This window comes from Rosa rugosa, chromosome 2 (genome assembly GCF_958449725.1).
Source record: "Rosa rugosa chromosome 2, drRosRugo1.1, whole genome shotgun sequence".
Taxonomy (NCBI): domain Eukaryota; kingdom Viridiplantae; phylum Streptophyta; class Magnoliopsida; order Rosales; family Rosaceae; genus Rosa; species Rosa rugosa.
The window spans coordinates 41,472,298-41,497,712 of NC_084821.1; the positions used below are offsets into that span (position 1 = coordinate 41,472,298).

The 25,415-nt window shown below is 37.8% G+C and overlaps 1 protein-coding gene and 1 long non-coding RNA gene across 10 annotated transcripts; both read left to right on the plus strand.

The window, feature by feature from the left end:
* The first annotated feature begins 639 nt into the window (after window positions 1-639).
* Window positions 640-5,063, plus strand: LOC133732269 (uncharacterized). 9 transcript variants are annotated; one of them, XR_009857009.1, is made up of 10 exons: window positions 640-1,438; window positions 1,598-1,710; window positions 1,833-2,173; window positions 2,274-2,433; window positions 3,019-3,129; window positions 3,610-3,791; window positions 3,902-3,998; window positions 4,110-4,257; window positions 4,838-4,887; window positions 4,973-5,063. It is a non-coding gene; the product is annotated as an uncharacterized LOC133732269 (long non-coding RNA). The 9 variants fall into 9 exon arrangements; XR_009857012.1 differs by having other exon boundaries at window positions 2,277-2,433; window positions 3,598-3,791; XR_009857006.1 differs by having other exon boundaries at window positions 641-1,438; window positions 1,588-1,710; window positions 2,277-2,433.
* Window positions 5,064-16,308: 11,245 nt separating this feature from the next.
* LOC133730765 (uncharacterized) lies at window positions 16,309-17,544 on the plus strand. The gene has a single exon (XM_062158293.1). It carries the CDS (start codon window positions 16,309-16,311, stop codon window positions 17,542-17,544), a length of 1,236 nt encoding a protein of 411 aa, XP_062014277.1.
* Window positions 17,545-25,415: the final 7,871 nt, after the last annotated feature.

A 25,415-nucleotide genomic window follows, 5' to 3' on the forward strand; every position in this document is an offset into this window, starting at 1 on the left:
TATTAACATCTGTATCAAGAATGAGAACTATTACAAATGAGTAAGTATGATATGGCTCTGTAAATGTCATGCATAAAATTAGACATTTCAACTTCAACGTACTCTGTTTCATGCTTCCGATAATGAGAAGCGCCATGGTCACAACCTCGAGACCTTGAAGCATGAAGAGCAGAAGCCGTTGGAGCATGACGGGCAGAGTGAAAGATATTTTGGAGAGGAGGAGGAGGCCATTAATGGAGAGGCGAGTTTTGGTATTTTTGTGTGTTTATGTCGTTAGACGTTTTGTGCTCTTGATACCATGAAAAAGATGTAATTGAGAGAAAAACCACACAAAACATTTGTGGGCCTGCCTGATGTATTTATATTGATATGTACATAGAACTTAATATTGAAGTGGAACTCCACTACACCAATTTCGGAATCAGACAACACATATCAGACGACAGCAAACATTTTAACTGTCGTCTGATTTAATCAGACGACAGCAAGAAATATTATGTCGTCTGAGTTTTTGAATCAGACAACAGTTTTTTCTAGGCTCTTGTGCAATAGCATTTCAGACAATGGTTGATTTTTTTCATGTTGTCTGAATGAATTAATTCAGACAACAGTTATTATGTGATGTTGTCCAAGGTTCATTTATACAATGGTTGATTTTTGCTGTTGTCTGATTATTTTCAGTCACACAACTGTTATTAGGTGTCTGTTGTCTGATATCTTTTAAGTCAATATCTGCTGAAAGATGTTGTCTGATTTGAGTGGTTCACACAATGCTTTTTAACTTGTCTGTTGTCACATGAGTTTCAGACAATGCACCTTATATTTGATGTCGTCTGAGTTTTAAAATTTTTTTTTTCCTATACAATGGCTGACTTTTAGCTAGGGTTGATATATTGCTTTAACACTTGGACAAAAATCAAAAATTTAACTTTTTCCCTCTCCATTCGACCAAAACACCCGAGCTCCCGCTTCTCTCTCTCAAAATCACTTTCGATCTCACCAACCCTCAGTACTCTCAGCCATCTCTCTCTCTCTCTCTCTCTCTCTCTCTCTCTCTCTCTCTCTCTCTCTCTCCCAGTGACCAGTGACCGCCAATCGACCACCACAGTGACGGCCTCCGTTCGATTCTCTTCCTCCTCCGCCTCGGAACATAAAAGATTAAATCCTGCGATTTCCTCCACCTCGAGAACGATCAAACAGCTTCATCTTCACCGCCATTCCTCTCTCTTCTCTTTGAATTTTGCAATTTTTGATTGCATATTTCTTTCATTTTCGATTAATCGCAGATTTTCATCATCTATTTTTGTTTTCTCTGTGCCTCCTTCTCATATTACTGTGCGAATTTGTGGGTTCAGGTACTATGGATTCATCAAGAAAAGCCAAGTCCCAGTACCCAATTCAAGATCCACTCTTTCCAAGACAGCATAGTCGAGAAAATGTAAGGAAACCTCTGGGTTCTTTAATTTGATTCGATTTTATTTCAAATTTAGGGTTTTTCTTTGTTAACAATTTGCCCCAATTCTGGGTTTCATTCTTTTTGAGAAAAAGAATGCAGCTTTTCTTTTGCTGATTAACGTGTGTTTCTAGGTTTGATTAGTAATAGAATTTATAGTCTTGTTTCTTACTGGAGGGCCAGTTGGGGCATTGATTGTTGCTCCTACGAGGATGAAGCAGCCTGCCATTGTATTGATGATCTGGAAAAAATGAAAAGTAGGTGATCTTTTATTGAATGTCCTAGCATTTGATTTTGACTTGGAGATAATGTTGTAGTGCTTGATTGATAAGCATATTGTTTTTTGTTTTTGTTTTTGTTTTTTTTTTTTTTTCCTCAGGAATTTATCATTGTGCAGTGGAGGGGAATGCTCTTAAGGCAATTGAACTGATAGAACAGCTGGCGAATGACTTACGGGAGAAAAATAAAGACTTGCATTTTGATCTTCTCAGCCTTCACTTTGTTGAACTTGTTTGCTCTAGAAATAAAGGGAGCACAGATCAGCATGCGTGAGTTTTCAATTTACTTTATTAAGTTTATCTATATCTTGATGTATCTTGTGCAGATACATCCAACAACTGAGAGATGCATGGCGTACACAATTTCTTTGTGACATTCATTGAAGTACTACAAGATAGGCCTCCTAGTCACATGTGGTGACTACCTATTTGAATGCTACAGGTTAGATTCATCACATTAACTAGTTAATGTTATCTGGAAAAGTGATTTTCAGTCGTACTTTGCTATTTTAAAATTCCTGCCTATCTAAATTGACTTCTAGCAGGGAACACGATCGGCTCTTTATTCTAATGACCGAGAGTCGATTACGGTTTCTGTGGAAGAAGTGACACCTAGATCTGTAGGTGCTCTTATAGCACTTTATGAGAGAGCGGTTGGGATTTATGCCTCACTTGTCAACATTAATGCTTACCATCAACCTGGTAAGTAAAACTGTTTTGACCATCCTTGGTTTGGCTTATGGTTGAATTCAACAACTGGTGGATAAGTGGTTATCTTGCAAGGTAAATCTCTTGCAAGATAATCAAAACTAGGGACTTTTACTGCTTGATGATTTAACACTTGAGTCGATTATGATAGCTTGTCAAATATGATTTAATATATTGTGAATTCTAATTATATCCTTTCTTATTTTGTATACTATAAATACCTTGAAGTTTGTAAGAACTGTTGAAAGAAGTCTGTCTCCTATTTTGTTTTGTAAGGTTTGTAAATTTTGACTTTGTTGCTGAAGTGAATGCAATTTGTGGTTTTTGGAGTTGCAGGAATTGGGTTTTGATGGATTAAAGTTTAATTTTTTGTTTTGAATTCTGTGATTGTGAGTTGAATATCTGATTTGCTTTAGTACTACAGTCAATGTATATGGGTCGGATATAGTCATTTTTCAAATCTGCATGTTTTTCTTGGTGCTTACTTTGGACCTATCATTGCTTGGAAAGGATAGTTCAGTATGAAAATAGATAATTTTATTGTTTTGAAGTCTAAGATTTGTATTGCATTTGTGATAGGATGAGTTGCTGCAAATGGTGCCACCTAAAAACTTAACACTATCTTTCTCATCGGAGAGTTCCGTTGAAGAACTTGAGAGAGAAAGCATTGCAGATGCTATTACAATATTGGTGAGTGTTTTCTCTGTTACATGTTGGTTCCTTTTAGACTGAACTGAAGTGTAAGTTATGTATTGTTACTATTTTGGTCTATTAATTTTATTCTTTGCCTACACTGATGATAAAATGATTGTTATTGTGATTTTCTGATTTAGTTTACTTTTTAGTATCTTAGTTTTCCCTGTTCTAGATGCACCTTGTGAGATTTTGGCCTTCTCACACCATGCCCATTGGTGTGATACCATCTTGCACACCCTTTTAAGCTATATGTTCTGGGGTGTTATGCATTTGGCATAGTTTCTATACGTCATTGAAGTCCATCTAAATTAGGAATATGTTTCATGATGAGTTTGTTTCTGTAAGACGCTTACACAATTTTAACTTTTGATGAGCCTCTCTTTCTCACGGAACTGCAAGTAGTTCATTTTTTCTTTATGGGCTTAGAAGTTTGTTTGTGTAAGACGCTTACATGATACTAAGCTTAATATGCAGGTTAGAGCAAACCGCTAAATGAAATGTATAAGTGAATGATAGAAGAGACATGGGCTGGATAGCGTATTGAGCTAGATGGTGGAAATGAAAGGCAATGTGCAGTCATTGGGAGATCAAGCTTGGAACACATAGCAAATTGTATTCTTCCTTAAAGTGACAGTAACAAATGTGATCATCATCTTGTGAGACTTTTCCCTTTGAAGTTTAACTAGGACAAGATTATGTCAAAAGTGATCTTCAGAACCTTAGCCATTATAGAGCATCCCTGACCTTAGATTCTCATAAAATCTAGGTTCTGATTCCAGTGCAACGGTTATAATTTCTTGCAGCGGGTTACCTCAACTCAGTGAATGGCTGAGAGTTCAGTTCTTGATGCACATACTAGTGAAGTAAGTTTTCCAAAAACTGTATGTCTTCTTTCTAGCAGCATTTTCAGTAGATTTATATCTTCAGACTACATGGTTTCTTCATGATTCTTACAGCAGTTATGACTCGTGCAGGCTCAAGAATCTAACAGTTACCGGCACTATGTGGCTTCAACAACCGAACGAGATGGTGGGGCAAATGCAAGGAAAATAGAGAGCCGAGAGGCTAGTTGAGGAGGAAAATAGAGATATGAAATGCAAGGAAATCAGAGTTTTCTTTAAGGTAGTAGAAATCATTGATGTATTGCAATTGAGACTTAGAACTGTTAGTTTACTTTCATTGATGATATATCGAACTATGTACAAAGTCAACATGGTGAACTTACAAAGGGGGCTCATTTAATTTTGAGCAAAAAATAGTATAATATGTACAACTGACACTAAGAAGATTTAAAAGCTACAAGTGAACGCTTGAATCTGGTTCACAGCTAAAAGTATAGTGGCTAGCAGATTAATCCTGAGATGTTGCAGAATATTCAAAAATGAGGCGTTTTGAAGGAGCAGAGCGTACGAAAAGCTTGCTTTAGATCCATAATGTTATTCGTCTTTCTATGGCAGTTGTTTTAATTCCTCTTATCTATTTTTCACCAACATTTTGGTTCCACTTTTCGTTTTTCTTTTTCAATCTTCATTAGTTTTGCTTTAGATCCAATATTATATGCTATCTATGTCCTAAGTTATGGATTTGTGATCTCGCTTTTCATTTTCATATTGTCCAGTCTGGTATGGTGAACCAGTAAGCATTTTTACCTTTGGGTGAGATTTTGGTTTCTCTTTAATATGATTTTTAACTCCTCTGACAGATTCAATTTGTTAATGGACGTGTACCACAATCTATACCAGAAATACAAGGGTATTTGGAGAATAATTTGTTACAAATAATTGAAATCTGAGTTGCAATTCAGCTCTTAATACTTTCTGTTGTTTTATTGTCTAAGGTTGGTGTGCGAGGACATAACTGGGGGTCTAGAGGATATTGCCATTCCAGCTAGCAATTTGGTCGATGATCCGCCTGTTGCTCCTACAGGCAAGTTGATTAATCATGGAGTAATACTTGTTACTTAGATAAAAAAATGTTTAAAGGCAAGTTAATTGGAATTCAAATTTCATCCAGTTGTCTTGTTGATTTGAGTCATTCTTCCTTATCAAATTACTTTGCCCTCTTCAGTTGCAATGGTGGAACTTTTTAAATTCCACATGTACTTTTCCTTCTATAAGTATCTCTTGGCAAGATGAGATTGGATCGAAGCAAAAGAATAACTTCCCATACCACACACACACACACACACACACACACACACACACATATTTATCTTTGGTATTTGTTGTTTGTATGCCACAGTTTTCATCACATAACTGAGGTTGATGCTTTTTGATGTAGGGCCTTCCCTCCTTGAATATCAAATGGTGAAACCCACAAGTCCAGCTTATGCTTTGCCAGTTGATGTTGTAAATATGGTTATCTTAGCAAGCATAAAGGAGTTAAGGCTTAAAGCTGCTGGTGCATTGTTTTCACTTATTTGTGAGGGTTAGGATGTTAATGCGCATCACATTTATGGACAAGTATAAGTTTATGGTTAGTGTTTTATGGTTAGGGTTAATGTTGGGATGGAATGACTTTGTTGAATATATGGATGAATGTATCGGATCTTTACATAAATGAATTTGTTTTGAATGTGTTGTCATTTGGATTCCATATATGCAGAATGTCGGTCTTTTGAATGTCTCTCAGACCATTCTATTCCAGCTAAAAACTATTGTCTAATAATTATTCATCATAAAATGCCTAGCAAAAACTGTTGTATGAGCTATCTAACTATAATACATTAAGGACTAAAATAATGAGAAAGCCATTGTCTAGCAAAACAACAGACAACAGTTTTTCGGAGAAACCTATAATATCAATAATGGATAGACAATGGGAATTTCAACTACATGTTGTCTGACCCAACCTTCAGACAACAGCAAGCATATAAGCCCCTGTTGTCTGACACAACCTTCAGACAACAGCAAGCATATAACCCGCTGTTGTTCTTTCTGGTATTCAGACAACAGACAGCATAGTAGTCGCTGTTGTAGTAAACTTTATCAGACGACAGTTTTTTGGTATTGTCTGATCCATGTATCAGACGGCATTGAGATAGACAACAGCAAAGTATATAATCAGACGATAGTGAAAAACTGTCGTCTGATTGAAAAATTGGTGTAGTGCTCAATCACCAAAGTGATAATAGAATACAAAGAGATCAATACGTTCATGTAACTGCATAATTATCTAATGAGATAATCATATGTAAATGATAATCACTAAGGTAAGAATCTTCAGGTGAGAGTGGGAGAGATACATTTAACATGATTAGCTTGAGTAAATGAATACTAGAAACTGCTCACACCCTATGGGTGTGGAGAAGTGAGTGGTTATCAGTTCTAAAGTGGGTAGCTCATTTCTGAAAAATAATATTTATTTTAAAAAATTATTTAATTTAAAATTTGACTTTTTTATCCCTGACATTTAAATAGATATATAAAGTTATTTAATATTTTGAGGGTATAACAGTAAATTTTTTTAATTTTGACTAACAAAGTTTATTCTCTTAATAATAGTATAGATTTATCATGTGAAACAGGAGATTAATTCGAAAAATAAGTAGATGAAGACAAATGTGAACCAGATGAGGATGAAGAGGATTGTGTTTTATCTTCGAGTCTCGAGGTTCAGGACTAGGACTTTGACATAATTAAGGATTCATTTTCTTTCTGACATAATTAAGGATTCATTTTCTTTCTTAATAAAAGTTCTAAGTGTTTTATGTAGATTTTGCGACATTTTAACGCTTACTATATGACACATGTTAAAAGTCGAAGATGTTTGTTTAACAAAATTGCTTATTCCCCAAGCAACATATGTAAGCCCAAAAGCAAGAAAAGGGGACGGTCCACGGTGAAAAACCCGAAGATCGAAAACAGATCAAACCTAGGACATCAAGAACTTGAAAAAGAACACCAGCAAAACTGAAAAGCCCCACATAAAAAAAATGTCCCAAAAGCAGCAAACCGTACCATGGAAACTACTGGAAGAGTAACCCTAGAAACCAACATGCACAGTTGCACACCACAGAGAAGCCACAGTTCTTTGTGCGTTTGAATTCAAAAGGAGGCCAAGGTCCTTTGTGGGATTAAGCAAGACTCTGAGTGGGACAACAAGAGAACTGGAGGCTATCTTAATTTGCCGGCCTCCACAATTCTGACAACAGTGAAGTCATTGCTTTTGTCTTTGTTGGTTTTATAATACATATTTTGAAAATGATACATAACATATTTGATTGTTAAGTTTCTTCGTTTGAATGTTTCTTTACAACAACTACAAATCATGTTACTACTACTACGTAAAGATTTTGACTTCCTACCAATCCAATGCCATCGATGTACTCATAATTTATTGAAACACCTTTGCATCCATATCTTTCTGGGGCAGAACTTATTCAGGGTTGCCCTTTGCCGGTTCCGTCATGTAAATTTCTCATACGGTTTTTGTTTGCTTTATCTAATATAGGCATTTTGAAATTTGGTGAAACCTTGAGGCTTGGCTTTATAGTAGAGAGACATATATTGGCTATTGACGTCTTTCCCAGTAAGACCTTAGAGTTGTACTGTTTTCATTTTTAATCCAATAAATTGTCGCACCAATCGGTTAAACTGTGGAAGAGTGTTTACTTTTGTTGCAAGGTTTGGAAAATCTGACCACGGACTTGGTAAAGTAGGATTCTCAATTATAAATGGCTTCATTTCCTGAGAGTAAATTAGTTTCGTGCACAGAAAATGGCGCATGAAATGGCTAATAAGGTTTTGATGCCCATTGCCTGTAAAGTAATGGGTCGAGCGGTCGAGCCCTTGTCACTCATGTATTTATGCTTGTCTTAACCAAATTTGTTGGTATTGCAGCAGAGGCAAACAACATGGATTGTAAGTTGTGTTCAATCCTCCACGTCGATTAGTGTATTGTTGGCTTGATTTTTCTGTATTCTCTGATGGAATTACTCAATGCATTCTGCTGGAATCATATCTCAGCTCCATAAATCATAAATCCATCTGGAGTGTTAAACTAAAGTTTCTGACATGCAGATATTTCCCTAGAGATTCTGATGCAAGCGTGGTGTAAGATCAAATATGGACATAACACATATCATCATAAAGTAATTGATGATTAGCTTAATATCAATCCTAGTTTAACATGGATATAAACAGTAAATCAATACTAGTGACTTAATGAAGTAGTGTATCAATTCATTAAGGATAGTAATCCATTGCTTAGTCGACAAGAAAGGCTATAAGTTGTGATACATTAGGAATCTAATAGTGAAACCTAAACCGACAAGGAATGCTTTAATGGGAAGCTTCTTGAGGTTTAAGTCTCATATATATACAGATGAATTGGTCCCTGATTACTACCACGACTATTGCATAAGTTCTGTCCATTGAGAAGCAAGTTGGTAAGTAACAGAAGACCACATTCAGTGATCGAGTTAAGCAGTTGCATAAGATGGAATCCATGTCTGTTATTGCTGAAGGTAAGCCTTAATCCTTTTATGATTGTTGTGCATATGTTGTGAGCATGTAACTATGGTTTTACAATTGGTATCAGAGCATAGGCTCACAAATATGAAAAATCGTTTTAGGGTTTTGCAAAACAAACATAAAATTTTTTAAGAGTTTTTTGCTTTACGGGTCAAGTAATTGATCAGGTTACTGACCAAGTCACTGGTCATGTAACTGGTCAGGTATCTGACCAAGTAAGTAACTGACCAGGTAACTGACCAAGTAACTGGTCAGGTACCTGATCAAGGTAAGTTACTTAAGTCGACTGCTGCATCTGGTTAATTATAAAATTCACGCTTCCGCTATGATTTCTTAAGCAGCAAATTGGGGAAAAAGCAAAAACAGGTTTTTCTGTGAAAATTGTTTTCGATTCATAGCATGATAATTAAGTTTTGATTGTGCCCAAGAACCCTAGTTGCATTCCCGGCGTGCGTTAGGCTAGAGTAGATGGTGACCGGATGAAATTTACAATTTCTTGATTGTTCCCTGGTTTCTTGGAATCGAATCAACTTTGGTTATGCTTGAATATGCATGTTGAATTGATTGATGATATGGTATTGTATCTGTGATTGTGTAAAATTGTATGAAGAACAGAAATCTCCCAGATTTTGTTTACACGTTAAAGTTGACAGATACAAGAGCTTAATTTTCTTACAAGGATGAATCTGGATAGAATGTAAAGTAAAAGAGCTCATATGTTTTGTGGTTTTCTGTTGGCATAAGTGATTATGATGCACAAAGCATCCTTCATTGATGTTGGCAGAAAAACATTGATCAGGTACGTGTAACTGGTCAAGTAACTGACCAAGCAACTGACCAAGTAACTGTACCTGATCGAGTAACAAAACTGAAATTGTGTTTTGTGTTTTAAAACTATGCTTCAGTTTTATCTTCCAAAGAAGTGGTTAAGTATGGTTTTAGAATACAAAACAGCAGTATGAATGCTTGATGAAAATAAATACGGATACTTAGAAATTTTTCTTCTGTCTAAAGATGTGGATAAATTTCTTTGGATAACTTGTTTTCATTGAACATGGCATATTGATAAAGAACTCCAGGATATTAAGTTTCTGCTCAAAAGTGATGCTTAATATTGTTTTGTTATGGACTGACATGAATGCAAGTATGGTTGTTTAGGTTTTCTGTATGTTCTTGTTTTGGTTACTTAAAGCTAAATAAAACACAGAAAACTTAAACATATTTTCTTTACAAACTGAGAACTCACTCGAATTTTTTGTTTTGCTCCTTAGGCAACTCTTACATGAACTTGAACAGTGTCTTGATGTTAACTGGAACCAACTATAGAGCTTGGCTAGACTCTGTGGAAAATTATATGGGAATGCATGAGAACATAGACTACTGCTTTACTGAGGATAAGCCTGAAGAGTTAAATGAAAAGAGCACCAAGAAAGATACTGACCTTTACAAGAAGTGGCATAGATCCAATAGAATGGCTAAGAACCTCATCAGAACATCTATGTCTAAGACTGTCAGGGGAAGTATAGAAGAGCCTGAGCTAGCATCAGATTTTCTGGAACTCATAGGTGCTAAGTTTAAAGAAAGTGAAAAAGCAGAAGCAGCTAGGCTGACTAAGGAGTTTCATGATTTGAAGTACATGGGTTCAGGGGGAGTTAGAGAGCATATTATGAAGATGATCAATATAAATGGCAGACTCAGGGAACTCTTAATGGGGGTTAGGGATGAGCAAGTAGTGCATTATGCACTACATTCCTTGCCTAACAGTTTTAGTCATCTTAGGACCAGTTACAACTCTCAAAAGGGAAACTGGACTCTAGATGAACTTATATCCATCTGTGTGGATGAGGAATCTAGGATCAAGGAAGAAAAGGAACCTGCTACAACCATTAACCTCATTGAGAAGCCTAAAAGGAAAAAGCCCCAGAACAAGCTCAAGCCTACCAAAGCCATAACTAAGAGTTCAACAGCTGCAGTGGCCAAGGAAAACAGGCCATTCAGGTTCAAGTGCTACTTTTGCAAAAGAGTAGGACACATGAAAAAGGACTGCACTGGCTATAAAAATTGGTTAGCCAAAAAGGGTAAGATTTTTTCTAATACAGTTTTTTCCTTAGAAATTAATCTTATAAATGTTGAACCACAGTCTTGGTGGATAGATTCAGGCTCACCTATTCATATTACTAATTCTTTGCAGGGATTCATAAGGAGGAGAATCCCAAAAAGTGATGAAGTGAACCTGTGTGTAGGCAACGGCATGAGAGTGGCAGTCAAGGCTATTGGAACCTTAAAGCTCGATTTAGGATTAGGAAAATTATTAGTTCTGGACAATGTTTTTTATGTACCTTCCATGAGAAGGAATTTGGTTTCAGTTTCTCTTTTAGTAAAATCTGGTTGTAGACTTGTTATGGATAGTAATGGAATTCTTATTTCTAAAAATTCTGTTCAAATTGGTTCTGGTGTTATTATGAATGATTATTTACAGTTAAATTGTTCAATGGCTCAACAAGAAATTTTACTTGTTGAAAATAACACCAACAGTACTAGCACTTTAACAGGTGTTAAAAGAACCAAACTAAATGAAAAGTCTGCATTTTTATGGCATAGAAGACTCGGCCATGTTTCAAAAGAGAGATTGAAAATTTTGGTGAAAAACAACATCCTAAATGAACTTGATTTTTCTGATCTAACAGACTGTGTTGAATGCTTTAAGGGAAAAATAACTAATACTAGAAAGAAGACTGCATATAGAAGCCAAAATTTATTAGAACTCATACACACCGATATATGTGGACCATTTAGGCATCAAACTATCTGTGGGAATGTGTATTTTATCACATTTATTGATGACTTTTCTAGATACAGTTATATTTATCTACTTTCAGAAAAGGCACAAGCATTGAAAGCCTTTAAAATCTTTAAGTCTGAGGTAGAAAATCAACTAGAAAAGAAAATCAAAACAGTGAGATCAGATAGAGGAGGTGAGTTCTATGGCAAGTACACTGAATCCGGCCAACAAAAGGGTCCATTTGCCTTGTTTTTACAAGACAATGGAATTAAAGCTCAATATACAACACCCTATAACCCACAACAGAATGGTGTTGCAGAGAGAAAGAATAGGACTCTTTTGAACATGGTTAGATGCATGATGTGTACAACAGGTTTGCCTAAATTTCTGTGGGGTGAGGCTTTAAAAACTGCAAATTATATTTGCAACAGAACACCTAGCAAAGCCATAGAAAATACTGCTTTTGAGCTTTGGTGTGGCAGAAAACCTAGTCTTCATCACTGCCATGTTTGGGGATGTCATGCAGAAGCTAGGATTTATAATCTAAGCTTGAATAAACTTGATCCTAAGACAGTTAGTTGCTATTTTATAGGTTATCCAGATAAATCTAAAGGCTATAAATTATATTCTGCTTATCATTCACCTAGAATTTTTGAAACACATCAAGTAAAGTTTCTAAGTGAAAAAGTTCACAATACAAACCTTGAGGATTTATCCTCAGATTTTGAGGAAATTGTGTCGGATGAGAATATAAGCGTAGCATTGCCTTTAGAACAAGAAGTAACTGATCAAGTCACTGGTCGAGTAACTGACCAAGTAACTGATCACGTACCTATAACTAGTCAAGCAACTGACCATGTCACTGACCGAGTAACTGTCACTGGACAAGTCACTGACCATGTAACTGGTCAAGTATCTGACCAAGTCACTGGTCGAGTACCTGTAACTAGTCATGTCACTGACCAAGTAACTGGTCAAGTACCTGTCACTGGTCATGTCACTGACCATGTAACTGACCAAGTAACTGTCACTGGTCAGGTAACTGACCACGTAACTGACAACCCTCAGCCTAGAAGATCACAGCGAGCAAGAAAACCAACTTATGGGGGGGAAGATAGTGACTACATTGTTTATCTGCAAGAAGCAGAAATTGAAATAGATTGTGCAGAGGACAATGATCCAACTACATTTAACCAGGCCATTGAAAGTAGTGAATCTCATCAATGGCAGCTAGCAATGGAAGCAGAAATTAATTCCATGAGTCAAAATGCAGTTTGGGAATTAGTTGAACCTGACCCAAATCAGAAACCTATAGGTTGTAAATGGGTTTTCAAAACCAAAAGAGATGCAAATGGCAATATAGAGAGACATAAAGCAAGATTAGTTGCCAAGGGTTTTACACAGAAGGAGGGCATTGACTTTACTGAGACTTTTTCTCCAGTTTCTACAAAAGACTCATTTAGAATAATCATGGCTTTAGTTGCTCACTTTGATATGGAGCTACACCAAATGGATGTTAAGACAGCCTTTTTGAATGGTGAACTAGATGAAGTGATTTATATGAAGCAGCCAGAAGGTTTTGTGCAAGCTGGAAGTGAAAACTTAGTATGCAGGTTAAGAAAATCAATTTATGGCCTTAAACAAGCTTCTAGACAGTGGTACAAGAAATTTGATTCTGTGATTTCTACTTTTGGATTTACAGAGAATCTTGTTGATGAGTGTGTTTACTTGAAGACAGTTGGGAACAATTTTATTTTCCTAGTTCTCTATGTGGATGATATACTTTTGGCTAGCAGTAACATTAAACTGCTTAAAGACACCAAGAGCTTTCTGTCAAAGAATTTTGACATGAAAGACTTAGGAGAAGCATCCTATGTACTAGGCATTGAGATTAAAAGAGATAGAGCACAGAGACTACTTGGTTTGTCTCAACAGAATTATATTACCAAAGTTTTGAAGAGATTTGGTATGGAAAAGTGTGCAGCTGGAGAAGTTCCCATGTCCAAAGGTGATAAGTTAACCAAGAAGCAGAGTCCTAATAGTGATGTTGAGAAAGAAATTATGGAGTCAAAGCCTTATGCTAGACTTGTAGGAAGTCTCATGTATGCACAAGTCTGCACTAGGCCAGACTTGTCTTTTGCAGTAGGGATTTTATCGAGATTTCAATCTAATCCAGGCCATGAACATTGGGTAGCTGGGAAGAAAGTGTTGAGGTACCTGCAGAAAACTAAAAGTCACATGCTAGTTTATAGGCAAGTGGAGGATCTGAAACTCGTTGGATTTTCAGATTCTGATTTCGCAGGGAACTATCCAGACTCCAAGAAGTCAACTTGTGGATATGTGTACATGCTAGCAGGAGGTGCAGTTGCTTGGAAAACCATGAAGCAAACACTAGTTTCAACCTCCACCATGCAAGCTGAATTTATTGCAGTATATGAAACTGTGTGTGAAGGACTTTGGATCAGGAATTTCTTGATGCAGACCAAAGTGTTAAGTCACATTGTGGCAGGCACACTTGTGATTTATTGTGATAATGAAGCAGCAGTTTTCTTCAGTAAGAACAGTAAAAGGTCAAATAATTCTAAACACATTGATTTAAAGTATTACAGTGTTAGAGAAAGGGTTAAGCATGGTGAGATAGCTGTTTTGAACATTGACACGAATTCGCAGCTAGCAGACCCCTTCACCAAGGCCTTGTCAGTAGCAGCATTCCAGAAACATACAGCCAGCATTGGAGTTTTAGCTAATCTAGATGCTTAGGTTCAGTATAGAGTTAATCCAGTTGGAGCAATTTAAATTTTTAAAGTTTTTGAGTTCTTGTATTTTTTAGTTGTGATCTTTTGACTTTATTTATCACAACTTATTTGTAATGACAAATTTTATTATTAATAAATTTTGAGGTATTTTCAGATTCTGGTTATTGCTGCAGTTTTTGTTGAATGTTCTGAAAATTATCGATTTTGTGTTTAAAGTTATACTTGCTATCAGATGGCTTAAATCATGTGAAGCATGATGTTAAGGTTCAAGCAATATTTTTAAGCCATCAGTGTTCAGTGAATTTGCTTGAGTTTCTGGTTTTAGAAACATAAAGTAGGACCTAATATATGTTTACTTGTTGATACACATTAACATATATTATATCACTTCTGGTTGAACATATGTGGATTGCAGAAGCTTGTGTTAGTGGTTTTGAAACTCTGCATTTTTGTTAAAATGTATACTGTTTCTTGCTCTGCATAAGTAACTGTGATCTGACCATGTTGGAATGGATTTTCGATTTGAGTTTGTTATCTGGCGCGCACTTCAGTAAGTTAAGTAGGTTTTGATGTTCTCTGGTGCAAATCATCGAGCATGATATGTGTGAGTCCAAGGGGGAGATTGTAAGATCAAATATGGACATAACACATATCATCATAAAGTAATTGATGATTAGCTTAATATCAATCCTAGTTTAACATGGATATAAACAGTAAATCAATACTAGTGACTTAATGAAGTAGTGTATCAATTCATTAAGGATAGTAATCCATTGCTTAGTCGACAAGAAAGGCTATAAGTTGTGATACATTAGGAATCTAATAGTGAAACCTAAACCGACAAGGAATGCTTTAATGGGAAGCTTCTTGAGGTTTAAGTCTCATATATATACAGATGAATTGGTCCCTGATTACTACCACGACTATTGCATAAGTTCTGTCCATTGAGAAGCAAGTTGGTAAGTAACAGAAGACCACATTCAGTGATCGAGTTAAGCAGTTGCATAAGATGGAATCCATGTCTGTTATTGCTGAAGGTAAGCCTTAATCCTTTTATGATTGTTGTGCATATGTTGTGAGCATGTAACTATGGTTTTACACGTGGGACATAAGTTGGGTGGGTTCAGTCGTTCAGATCCTTGTGCTCATGGCTGGAAAGGTATTGACTGCACAAATGCACGTGTTACCTGTTACCTCCATGCACAAGAGCACCCACTACCTAATGACGAAGTCATGGGTTCGAGTCACCATGGATGTAGAAGTGAAATCTTTTAATCCTCTTTTAAAAAGAAGTGAAGAAAGAAAAAAAAAAAAGTTGTTAGTCTGTTTCGACCTTCTAATATTTCCGAAAGTTACTTCCTTCCATTTTTGGACAGTAAAATGGCTGCTTAGAGCAAGTTCACCTGTAGTCAAGAAATGTCAAGGCGTAGACCAGTTAAGTAACTGTTCACTGCCATTGGACATGGGTTTCCACCCGTTTTTTTTCTTGACCAGTTTTAACTGTTCATCATTTTTTATTATTCTTTTTAACTGTTCATTGATTTTTTTCACTGTTCATTAAATTTTTATTTTTTTATTTTAAAATTAAAATATATTTGATGTAAATAGATGATAATAATGGAGATTTATGGATAATTAATGTCATAATTATGTAATTTACTATTTGGTTAATATTTACTGTGGACAAATTATGAGCCACCTACAGTTATCGATAATTTATCTTGAAATGAGTGAAGGCACCACTGACAATTTTTCATGAAATGAGTGAAGGCACCACCGACAATTTTTCTTGAAATGAGTGAAGGCACCACCGACAATTTTTTTGAAACGCTTGAAACAACCACCGACATCTTTGAATGGACCAGATCATTTGCATACTATTCAATCTAACAGTTATTGTTGATGTAATCTTATCTAAGATTTCAGATCAGATTACGTCAAACCAGGAGTGGACACGTGTCCTCGAAGTCTGATCACGATTTATGTGAAGATTATAAATAAATAGAGCAAGAGGCAACACATCATTCACACACAAGCTTATATTCGCAAATCTCCTTCTTTTTCATATCTCCAGATCCAACACATTTCCTCTCCTTCCCTCATTTCAATGAAGAGATTGTGGGCTAAGTATCGATAATCTCGAGATGAAGATCATGAAGAGATGTGTACGACTAATGCTCTTGTGGTAGCAGCAGTCGCTGAAGCTGAAGCTTCCTCTCAAACACGACGAGGGGGTTCTCGACCGGGGCTTGCACCGAATGAGGAGCGATTTAGGGAATCAAGAGGGAAAAACATGATGGAAGATTACTTTGTGGAGCGTCCAGTTTTCAGTGAAGAGGAATTCCGGACACAGTACAGGATGGGTCACAATGTTTTCAACCGCATCTCCAGTGACCTTTGTCGCTATGACCGGTACTTTGTCCAGAAATCAGATGCTGCAAAGAAAGTTGGACTACTTCCCCAGCAGAAGCTGATATGTTCCTTAATAATGCTTGCTTACGGTGTTGGGGCAGATCAATGCGCTGAGTATTGTCGGATGGCGAAATCTACCGCCATCGAGGCTCTGAAACGATTTACAAGAGGAATCGTTAATCTGTACTCAGCAGAATACCTCCGGGCTCTTACTCCGGCCGACCTCAGAAGACTTCTCGCCAAAGCTGAGAGAAGAGGCTTTCCTGGGATGATTGGAAGCATTGACTGCATGCACTGGCAATGGAAGAATTGCCCAACAGGTTGGGCTAGAGAATACAGCGGTCGAAAACGTGTGCCCACTATCATCCTCGAAGCAGTCGCATCTTATGACACATGGATATGGCATGCCTTCTTTGGAATGCCTGGATCATGCAACGACCTCAACGTGCTTGCTAAGTCTCCGTTGTTTGACGAGCTCACTACTGGTCGAGCCCCTCAGATCCAATTTCAAGTGAATAACAGAATTCACAATTTAGGCTACTATCTCGCTGATGGTATCTATCCGCAATGGGCGACTTTTGTGAAATCAATTCCAAGGCCTACACGACCCAATGATCTGAAGTTTTCCCAGGCTCAAGAGGGGTACAAGAAGGATGTGGAAAGATGTTTAGCCATTTTACAGTCGTGCTTTAGTATTGTTCGAGTAGCGGCTCGTGGTTGGGATAGAGAAGACCTTCGATACATCATGCTGACTTGTATTATATTACACAACATGATATTCGAGGATGAAAGACCAGATGACAGCGATGAGGATTTGGAGTCCGATGAAGAAGAGGATAACAATATGAGGCCCATGTTTGGGAAGGACCGACCGGTGATGACTTTGATCCTGTTGGTAGAGATGGTTATTATTTCAACGGATTCATGGATCGATACGATGCCATTAGAAGTGCAAACAGTCACTCAAACCTTCAAGAAGATCTGATAGAGAATTTCTGGAACATTCAAGGCAACATGGAGATCTAGATCAGCTGGTATAGGTTTTTTGGAATAATTGGCTAATATCTATGTTTTGTTATGTTGGTGTGCTTTGAATTTGGCTTGTATTATGTTTTGGGAAGTTGGTGTGCTTTTAATTTGGCTAATGTCTATGTTTTTTATGTCAGTGTGATTTTAAATTGGTTTGTATTATGTTTATTATGTGCTATGATTTTGAATATAAGGTGTGTGCTTTAATAAGAGGAATTTTCAAATACAACTTTTATTTCATAAAATCTATGCTTACATAAATGAAAAATTAGGAATAAGTACAATACAATTACACATCATGCATAATCACCTAATTATTCAAATCATGATCCACATCCTCTCTAGGAATCCAATTTGTGTTTGAAGGGTCATATTTAGGGTTAAGGTTGGTGGAATCACCCGTAGAGAAAGGTGAAAATTGTGGTTATGTAGGATATCTCCCGGGGTAAGGTGGTTGCGGATAATATCTACCGGGGTAAGGGGTTGTGGGAATCCACCGGTGAAGGGAGGTGGTGGGAATCCGCCGGTGAAGGGAGATTGTGGGAATCCATCGGGGTAAGGTGGTTGTGGGTATGCACCGGGGTAAGGTGGTTGTGGGTATGCACCGGGGTAAGGAGGTTGTGCGAATGGACCACCAAAATTTGGTTGTGGGAATGCACTACCAAAATTGGGTTGCGGATAGTATCCACCCATAGAAGGTGGCGTCTGCTCGCCAAGATCTTCTCTCTCCGCTATCTTCTTTTGCTTTGTTGACCAATAACGCTTTTTAGTTGGCGTCATCTGACTTGTATCCATCTCCATAATACGCTCTTCCCTCTCTTGTAATAGGATTGCCTCTTTTCGCATTTCCATTTGCAATCGGATACATTCTCGTTGATTTTCCTCTTGAAGACTTCGAGCGAATTCCTCATCGAGTTTTTTCTTGCCGGCGGTTGCCTCTATTTGGTTGTTCGCTATACTCAGGACTTTGATCTTTCACTGTCTTCTTTCCTTTCCGAATTGCTTCTTTCGCAGTCTACCTTCCTTGAGGCCTCACATTAGGATCTGCAGTTTCACCGGCAATTACCTCATCTACATCCATGTCCAAGTTGATGGGAAAATTTTCAGCAATTGGTTGTGTGTGCGTATGTTGACTTCCTACATTTGATGTTCCTCCGGATGTAAGGCTAGAGATGTCTTTAAATTGTGCAAAGCCCTCCACAACAGCGTAACTATCAAAACTCTGAAAATTGTGTCTACTTTTCTTCCCTCTTCTCTTCATCCCGACATGCCACAATTTATGTGCTTCCTCTTGCTACGCAATTAAAAAATATAATAAAAATTGCAATTAGTTCAAATATAAACGCTATTATGAAGGATTATCTATTATAAAGGTCATAATTTTAATAAGAAAGTATCTCACCGTTTTACAATAAAAATTAATAAGTACAAATATAAACATCGTTGTAATTACATCATTATTTATCAACTAATTATTTTAATTATAACGAAAAGCTATTACTACAATTAAAATGATATTATAATTAAAAAATTATTTATCAAGCAATATTTTACTATAATGTATCAACAAATTAAATGATTTATCAACAAATACATACCTCATCAACCGCATTCGAACCGCTCTTGTACCAATTTTTCGCTTGCCTTAATGCACAATGCCACTCAAAGAGTTCAACCTTCAAAATTTTCCACCTTCCCTGCAAAGAGGAAGATGATCGACTCTTGGGCCAATTTGCGACAAAGTGTCGCTTCACTCGCCTCCATAAGTCGTTTTTTTTTCTTCTGATTTATGCCCACAGCTGGATCTTGGCCTACAGCTTTCCAAGACTTGCACAATTGAACATCTTCCTCATCCGTCCATCTCCTCCCGGATTCGGTATTATCATCTGAACTTTGATCTCCCTCTTGTCCGGCCACTGGACGTGTGTTTCCCCTTTGTTCGGCCATTTTGGATATAAACAAATTTGGATGATGAGAGCTATATGAAGAGGAGGAAGCACAAAATTGGGTTACTATGAAAGATAATTTTTTGGGTGTGAGATGTAAAATAAATGGTAGGTATTTATAGAGAAATGTTTAGAATTTTTTAATTTTTTTTTGTTACCGTTTATTAACGTTACAAACATATATATACATGTTAATTGTAAGCCGTAGGATTGCCCATTTAATTGAAATGAAGGGCTGAGATTAATTGACCGTTAGGCCCAGATTTCAAATAGGACCAACAGCTATCTTCCACATGGCAAGGCCGACCCCCTCTCTCTGTCGCTACGCGACAAGCGACTGGCTTCACGCCTAAAGGCTTTGCGGCGCCACGCGTCGTCACACTGTCGTCCAGTTCCCTCCCTCGGCGCTTCGTCGTCTGCTGAGATGGTGCTCACGTTAGCCACGATCAGGGCTGGGCCTAGCTGTCATGTGGGTTTGGTCGGTCATGGAAATAGTCATGGACTTGACTATTTTCTTGGCTGTAGTCAAGAGGGGGTGGGTTTTGCCCGGTCTTTTACCCACCGTTGGAGCTGGTTTTCTCCCACTGTCGGTCACCAGTCAAGACTCCACCGGTGGAGTTGCTCTTAGTGTCAGAACATTGGCAGGCATGGGTTTGAAAGGTCAGCTACCCAGCGATATTCAGTACGTTGTTGTCCGAGCTAGAGACTCTGTAGGTCTTTTATTTCCACATTGCGTTTTACAGCAGTTATTGCTCAATCCAGGATTGCAGTGCCATATATTAAGAGGTTCAATGCTCAATATGTGTCATAGGCACTAACTGTTTTGAAACATATGTCATCATTGATAGATTATTTTAACTGATGTTGATCAACTCCTCAGTTATTCACTGAATTTATTATTCTATTTGATAATAGGTTCGCCAATTACTGCTTTTATGTAACTCATGTCTCATGATTTTTCATACAGGGACCTATCTTTGAATAAGGACATGACAGGACCAATTCCAACATTAATTCTAACAATCAGTTGGTTAGCCCAGTACCAAACCTTACCGACATGAATCTCCTCAACTATGTTCAAGTATCAACAATATTACTGAAGTTATGATTTCTATCAGTTGTTTAGCATTATACACTAGAGTCAACATGATAACTTAATTATGCATTTGTTTTGCCCTTTAGGAGAATACTTATCTGGTTAATTCATGCTTTTGTGAGAGTTGAATACTATTTTCACTATTATTCATCATACTCACTAAATTTGATGTGCAGGGATATGAGTAATAATACTTTTGAAGTGTCAGAAGTTCCTGATTGGTTTTCAATTAATCTTGCAGTTCTTGAAGACAGTGTACGTCTCATTCTTCCTCCATATACCTCTGTGTGTATCTGTATGTGTTTTGGGTTAAACATGTAAAATGTATTTGAAATATCATCAAACTAAAATTAGAAAATGCTCAGTATTAATGTATCTATCATTGATGGCAGAATGATGGAAAGCACACGGCTTCAGGGACAAGTTTTTCAAGCCCTATTTGGCTTTTACAATTCGCAGACGGTGTAAGTATCAAACTGATGCCCAGAAGCACACCACACTCAATATAATAAATGCTGCACCAATTTTAACGGCTTTAGTTTTAAATGTGGACTCTGTTCCAAAGAAGATAATGTAAACATAGGTAACACCGGTGTAACTGAATCCAGCCATCTTTTCCAACAGATTTGATTTCCATTAATTAATTTAGTTTGTGGTTAAATTATTACATGCTAAGAGCAACTTCAACATCTTCTCTATAATTTTTATATTATACGGAAGCAAAAGTCAAAGTTTTCCATAGTTTTTCTTCTCCAACTCCAATAGATTTCCTATTTTACAGTAATTTCTAAAATCTCCATAATTTTTTCCTTAAAATTTTAGAGAATTGCTATAAATTTAGGAAATTTTGTTTTCTCTATCCTCACTACCCCTAAAATGAGGAATATTGGAGCAGAAGTGGCTCATTTAAATTGAGAAAAATCAAAATATGAGGAACCTGTTGGAGTTGCTCTAAATTATCACATGAGTACAAGAAAATAAAGGAAATAAATAAATAACTAATCATAATAACTTTTATTTTTATTCCAGGCGAATGAAAGAAGTCAAAAATAAAAGAAGCTTAAAAGCTGAAATACATCTAAGCAACGCTTAAAAGCAGACACTACAAAAAAGGAGAACAAGAGTCCCAAGCAAAATCATGTCTAAAAGGAAAAGACATCTGAATATCTATTATAATACAGTTGGACAATATAACTTTAAATAATCAATTATTTTCCAACTTAGACGCTCTAAGGAGCTCCAAAAAAATCGGATTACCCTAGGTCTCCGTTTTTGAGAATTTGCTCGTCCGGCGGCGCTTGGGATCGGAGAGGTTTTTGCCTCGCTGCTACTGGGCCGCTGCCGGACGGGAATTACTATTCACTCTGAGAGGTCGTGAGAGGGGCTTTGAATCTCGAGGCTTGGATGGGTGGAGGTGGTGAGGTCTAGACGACATCGCTGGTTCTGTTCGCGTTGTGCAGGGATGGAAAGCTTTGGCTGGATTCTGCGGATCTGGGTAGCGGCTGGGTTCTGATGGGGAGCGACGACGGGGCTCGGAGGAGCTTTGCGGCGGTGACGATCTGGATGCTCCGGGCTGCTGCTTGCGTTTTCTGGAGAGGTGAGCGCGAAGTTGGCCAAGTGGGGTTGTACGGCGTATGCTGGGCCGGCAGGATGGTGTTGGTCTGTGCGGCACAGATATGGCGGACTGGTGGTGGAGAGTGGTGCAGCGTGGGCGGATGTGAGACTGATGGTGTTTTGGGCCTTGCTCCAAATCCTGTTGAGCCTTGCAGTTTTGGGCTTCCTTCTTTCGAGCTGTCCATTGGGCTTTAATTTGGGCTAGGGCTTTGCCTTTGGCCCAACCCTATGTTTTTTAGTTTTTATCTAAATAACAATAATTCCTTGTATTAGGAAACTAGGCACCGATGTGCACTCTATGTCTCCTTAGCGTCTCTGGAGTAGTACCGAAGGAGGATATCAGCTATTTCTACGATTTGAAATGTATAATGAGTGAGTCTATTTCTACGTACAATTGTGGTTACTACCACTACCTTCTTGTCTGTCTATGTCCTTAAATGACAGCGGCAGGATATGTAATGGCCTATTCTGGCTTGTGATGAATATATTATTTCACCCTATGGGCTTGATTAAAAAAAAAACTTTAAATAATCAATTAACTTCTAGTACTACTTTTCTCTCTCCAACTTGCTTGAAGAAATAGCCTGCTCAATCTCTAGGAGTTTGTCTTTCACACAATCAAACTTCTCTTTTAGAGGACCCAATCCACCACACATGAACCAGCCACATTCTTAGCCAATAGACCCACGTCCTTGACAAGCTGGATGGTAATCAGAGATGTGCTTTTTTCATGGCACTCTAGGTCATTTGGTCTGAATGAAATAATGTGTTGTGGAATGGGAGTTTCTCTTGTGCCTCAAATGCAGCCCAGTGGGCAAGTAAATTTCTTGAAGAATATCAGCAAGTTCATGTGCGTGAAAATGCAAAAGCAAGGAGGGAGAAGTCTAAATGGAGGAACCCTCCTAGTGGGCGGCTGAAGGTGAATGTCGATGGTAGTTACAGGGCTGAGTATGGTGATGGTAGAGTGAGAGTTGTGATACGGGATGAAAATGGTATGTGTCTGGCAGCATTGGCTCGTTATTTTCCACATGCTTCATCTGCCCTACACATGGAAGCTGAAGCATGTCGGGCTGGACTTCTATTGGCGATCCATCAGGACATGCCTGCTATTGACTTGGAGAGCGATTGCTCTCTTGTGATTACTGCTCTACAACATAATGTGGAAGATAGATCTGAGATTGGGCGTATTATTGATGATTGCAAGTCATATTTGACATCTTTTCACCCTTTTCAGGTTAGACACATATTCCGTGAAGCAAATGGTGCAGCCAATAGGTTAGCGCACCTCGCTAGTACGTTGTAATTATATTTCTGATGTATGGTTAGAGGAGACTCCTGTTATTATTCGGGATGTTCTCTAGCTATGAGGACTCTTGTACTGATGCTCGAGGTCAAGGTTTTATGTCCCCCTCTACGCATTTAGTTCATTCTAATATAATAAGTCAGGCGTGGGGCTGAGCCTCCCAGCTTGGCTGGGTTCCAAACCACTTCAAAAAAAAAAAAAAAAACTTCTCTTTTAGAAGCTACCGGCCTTGATCCTCTTTTTCTTTGATAGATTCTTTCAGCAAATTTATGACTTGTTTTTAACTTGCTCCTTATCGGCTTTAATATCAAGTTCTATAGCTTGCAAGTCTTCGAGTTTTTGGAAGAATTTGCTAGCCGAGAATCTAAGACCTCTTTGACTTTCATGCATTGTTCATAGTCAGGAATTAGATCATTGGCGAACTCAACATGAACTCTTGTGTTATTCTTAAGAAGTGTAATAGTTCTGGAAGATTTCACTGTCGCCATTAGGATATCTTTGATGGTGGATGTGAATGTCTCAAACAGGGGTAAAGCTATGGTATGTTAACATTTCTCATACATCAACTATTTTTACCACTTGAATGACTCATGTTACCACTTTGAGGACTAATATTACTGTTTTCATGACTCACTTTACTATATGCCTACTTGAGAATTCTGACTTTTTTGCCTCGATAAAGATGAAATTTTAACCTTCTTTCTGAAGTCCATAAAAACTTCAGCAAATTATGTCACCAAAAAGACACGGCAGTCGCGCTTTTTAGATTTCTAGTGAGAGTCGTAGAAAATGAAAGCCCTAAATACGGTGTACAAGCCTTAAGCCACCATTTGTAATACCACCAGGTGCATTCTCCCTCATGTGTTAATCTCAGGATATAAAATCGACTGTTGGTATTCCATTTCTGCTTCTGGTTTTCCTCCCTTCTGGCATGGAAACATTGACGCGTCTGATGAACACCTCCACTTCCTCTGTTTTCTCCGGCTCCTTAATTGAAGGAATCTCCGACCTCGAGGCTTTCTGCAAACAAGTGGGAGTATGTTCAGAGGTCAGAAATTTATTTTCTAGCTAGCTCAACGACTCGGCGAAACAATTCTTCCCCAGAAAGAATAGGCTGCAGCGAGTGAAGGCATGAAGAGTACATCACTCCTACTCGAGATTTGGAAATGTCTTCGAGGTCAGCCTCAGATGCAAATTGAGCAGCACTTCATCCTCGACACAACACGTGCCTTTTTAATTAAAGTGGTGCGAGTCTCGTCGAGGACAGAATCCACCGAGGAGGGCACGTATTCTGCATGGACAAGTAAATGATCCCGTGACATTTTGTATGTGAGACGACTATCAAGCAAAAAGAGAAAAAGGAAAAGGGGGCATACCATTAGCTTCACTCTTCCACCCTGAAAAGTTAATTTCTCTTTAAAATGCACACCACAGATGGAGAAGCCACAGTTCTTTGTGGGTTTGAAAAAGGGAGGCCAAGGGTCCTTTGTGGGATTAAGCAAGACTTTACGTGGGACAACAAGAGAACTGGAGCTGAATTGGGCTATCTTAATTTGCCGGCCTCCACAATTCTGACAAAAATGAAGTCAATGCTTTTGTCCTTGTTGATTTTATCAGACGTATTTTGAAAATGAGACATAACATATTTGATTGTTGAGTTTCTTCAGAAGAATGTTTCTTTACAACAACTACAAATCATGTTACTACTACTACGTAAAGATTTCGACTTCCCACCAATCCAATGCCATCGATTTACTCATAATTTATTGAAATATATACCTTTTTATCCATATCTTTCTGGGGAAGAACTTATTCAGGGTCGCCCTTTGCAGGTTCCATCATGTAAATTTCTCATACAGTTCTTGTTT

Coding starts and splice junctions, on each gene's coding strand:
- LOC133730765 (XM_062158293.1), top strand. CDS start 16,309: ATGTGTACGACTAATGCTCTTGTGGTAGCAGCAGTCGCTGAAGCTGAA.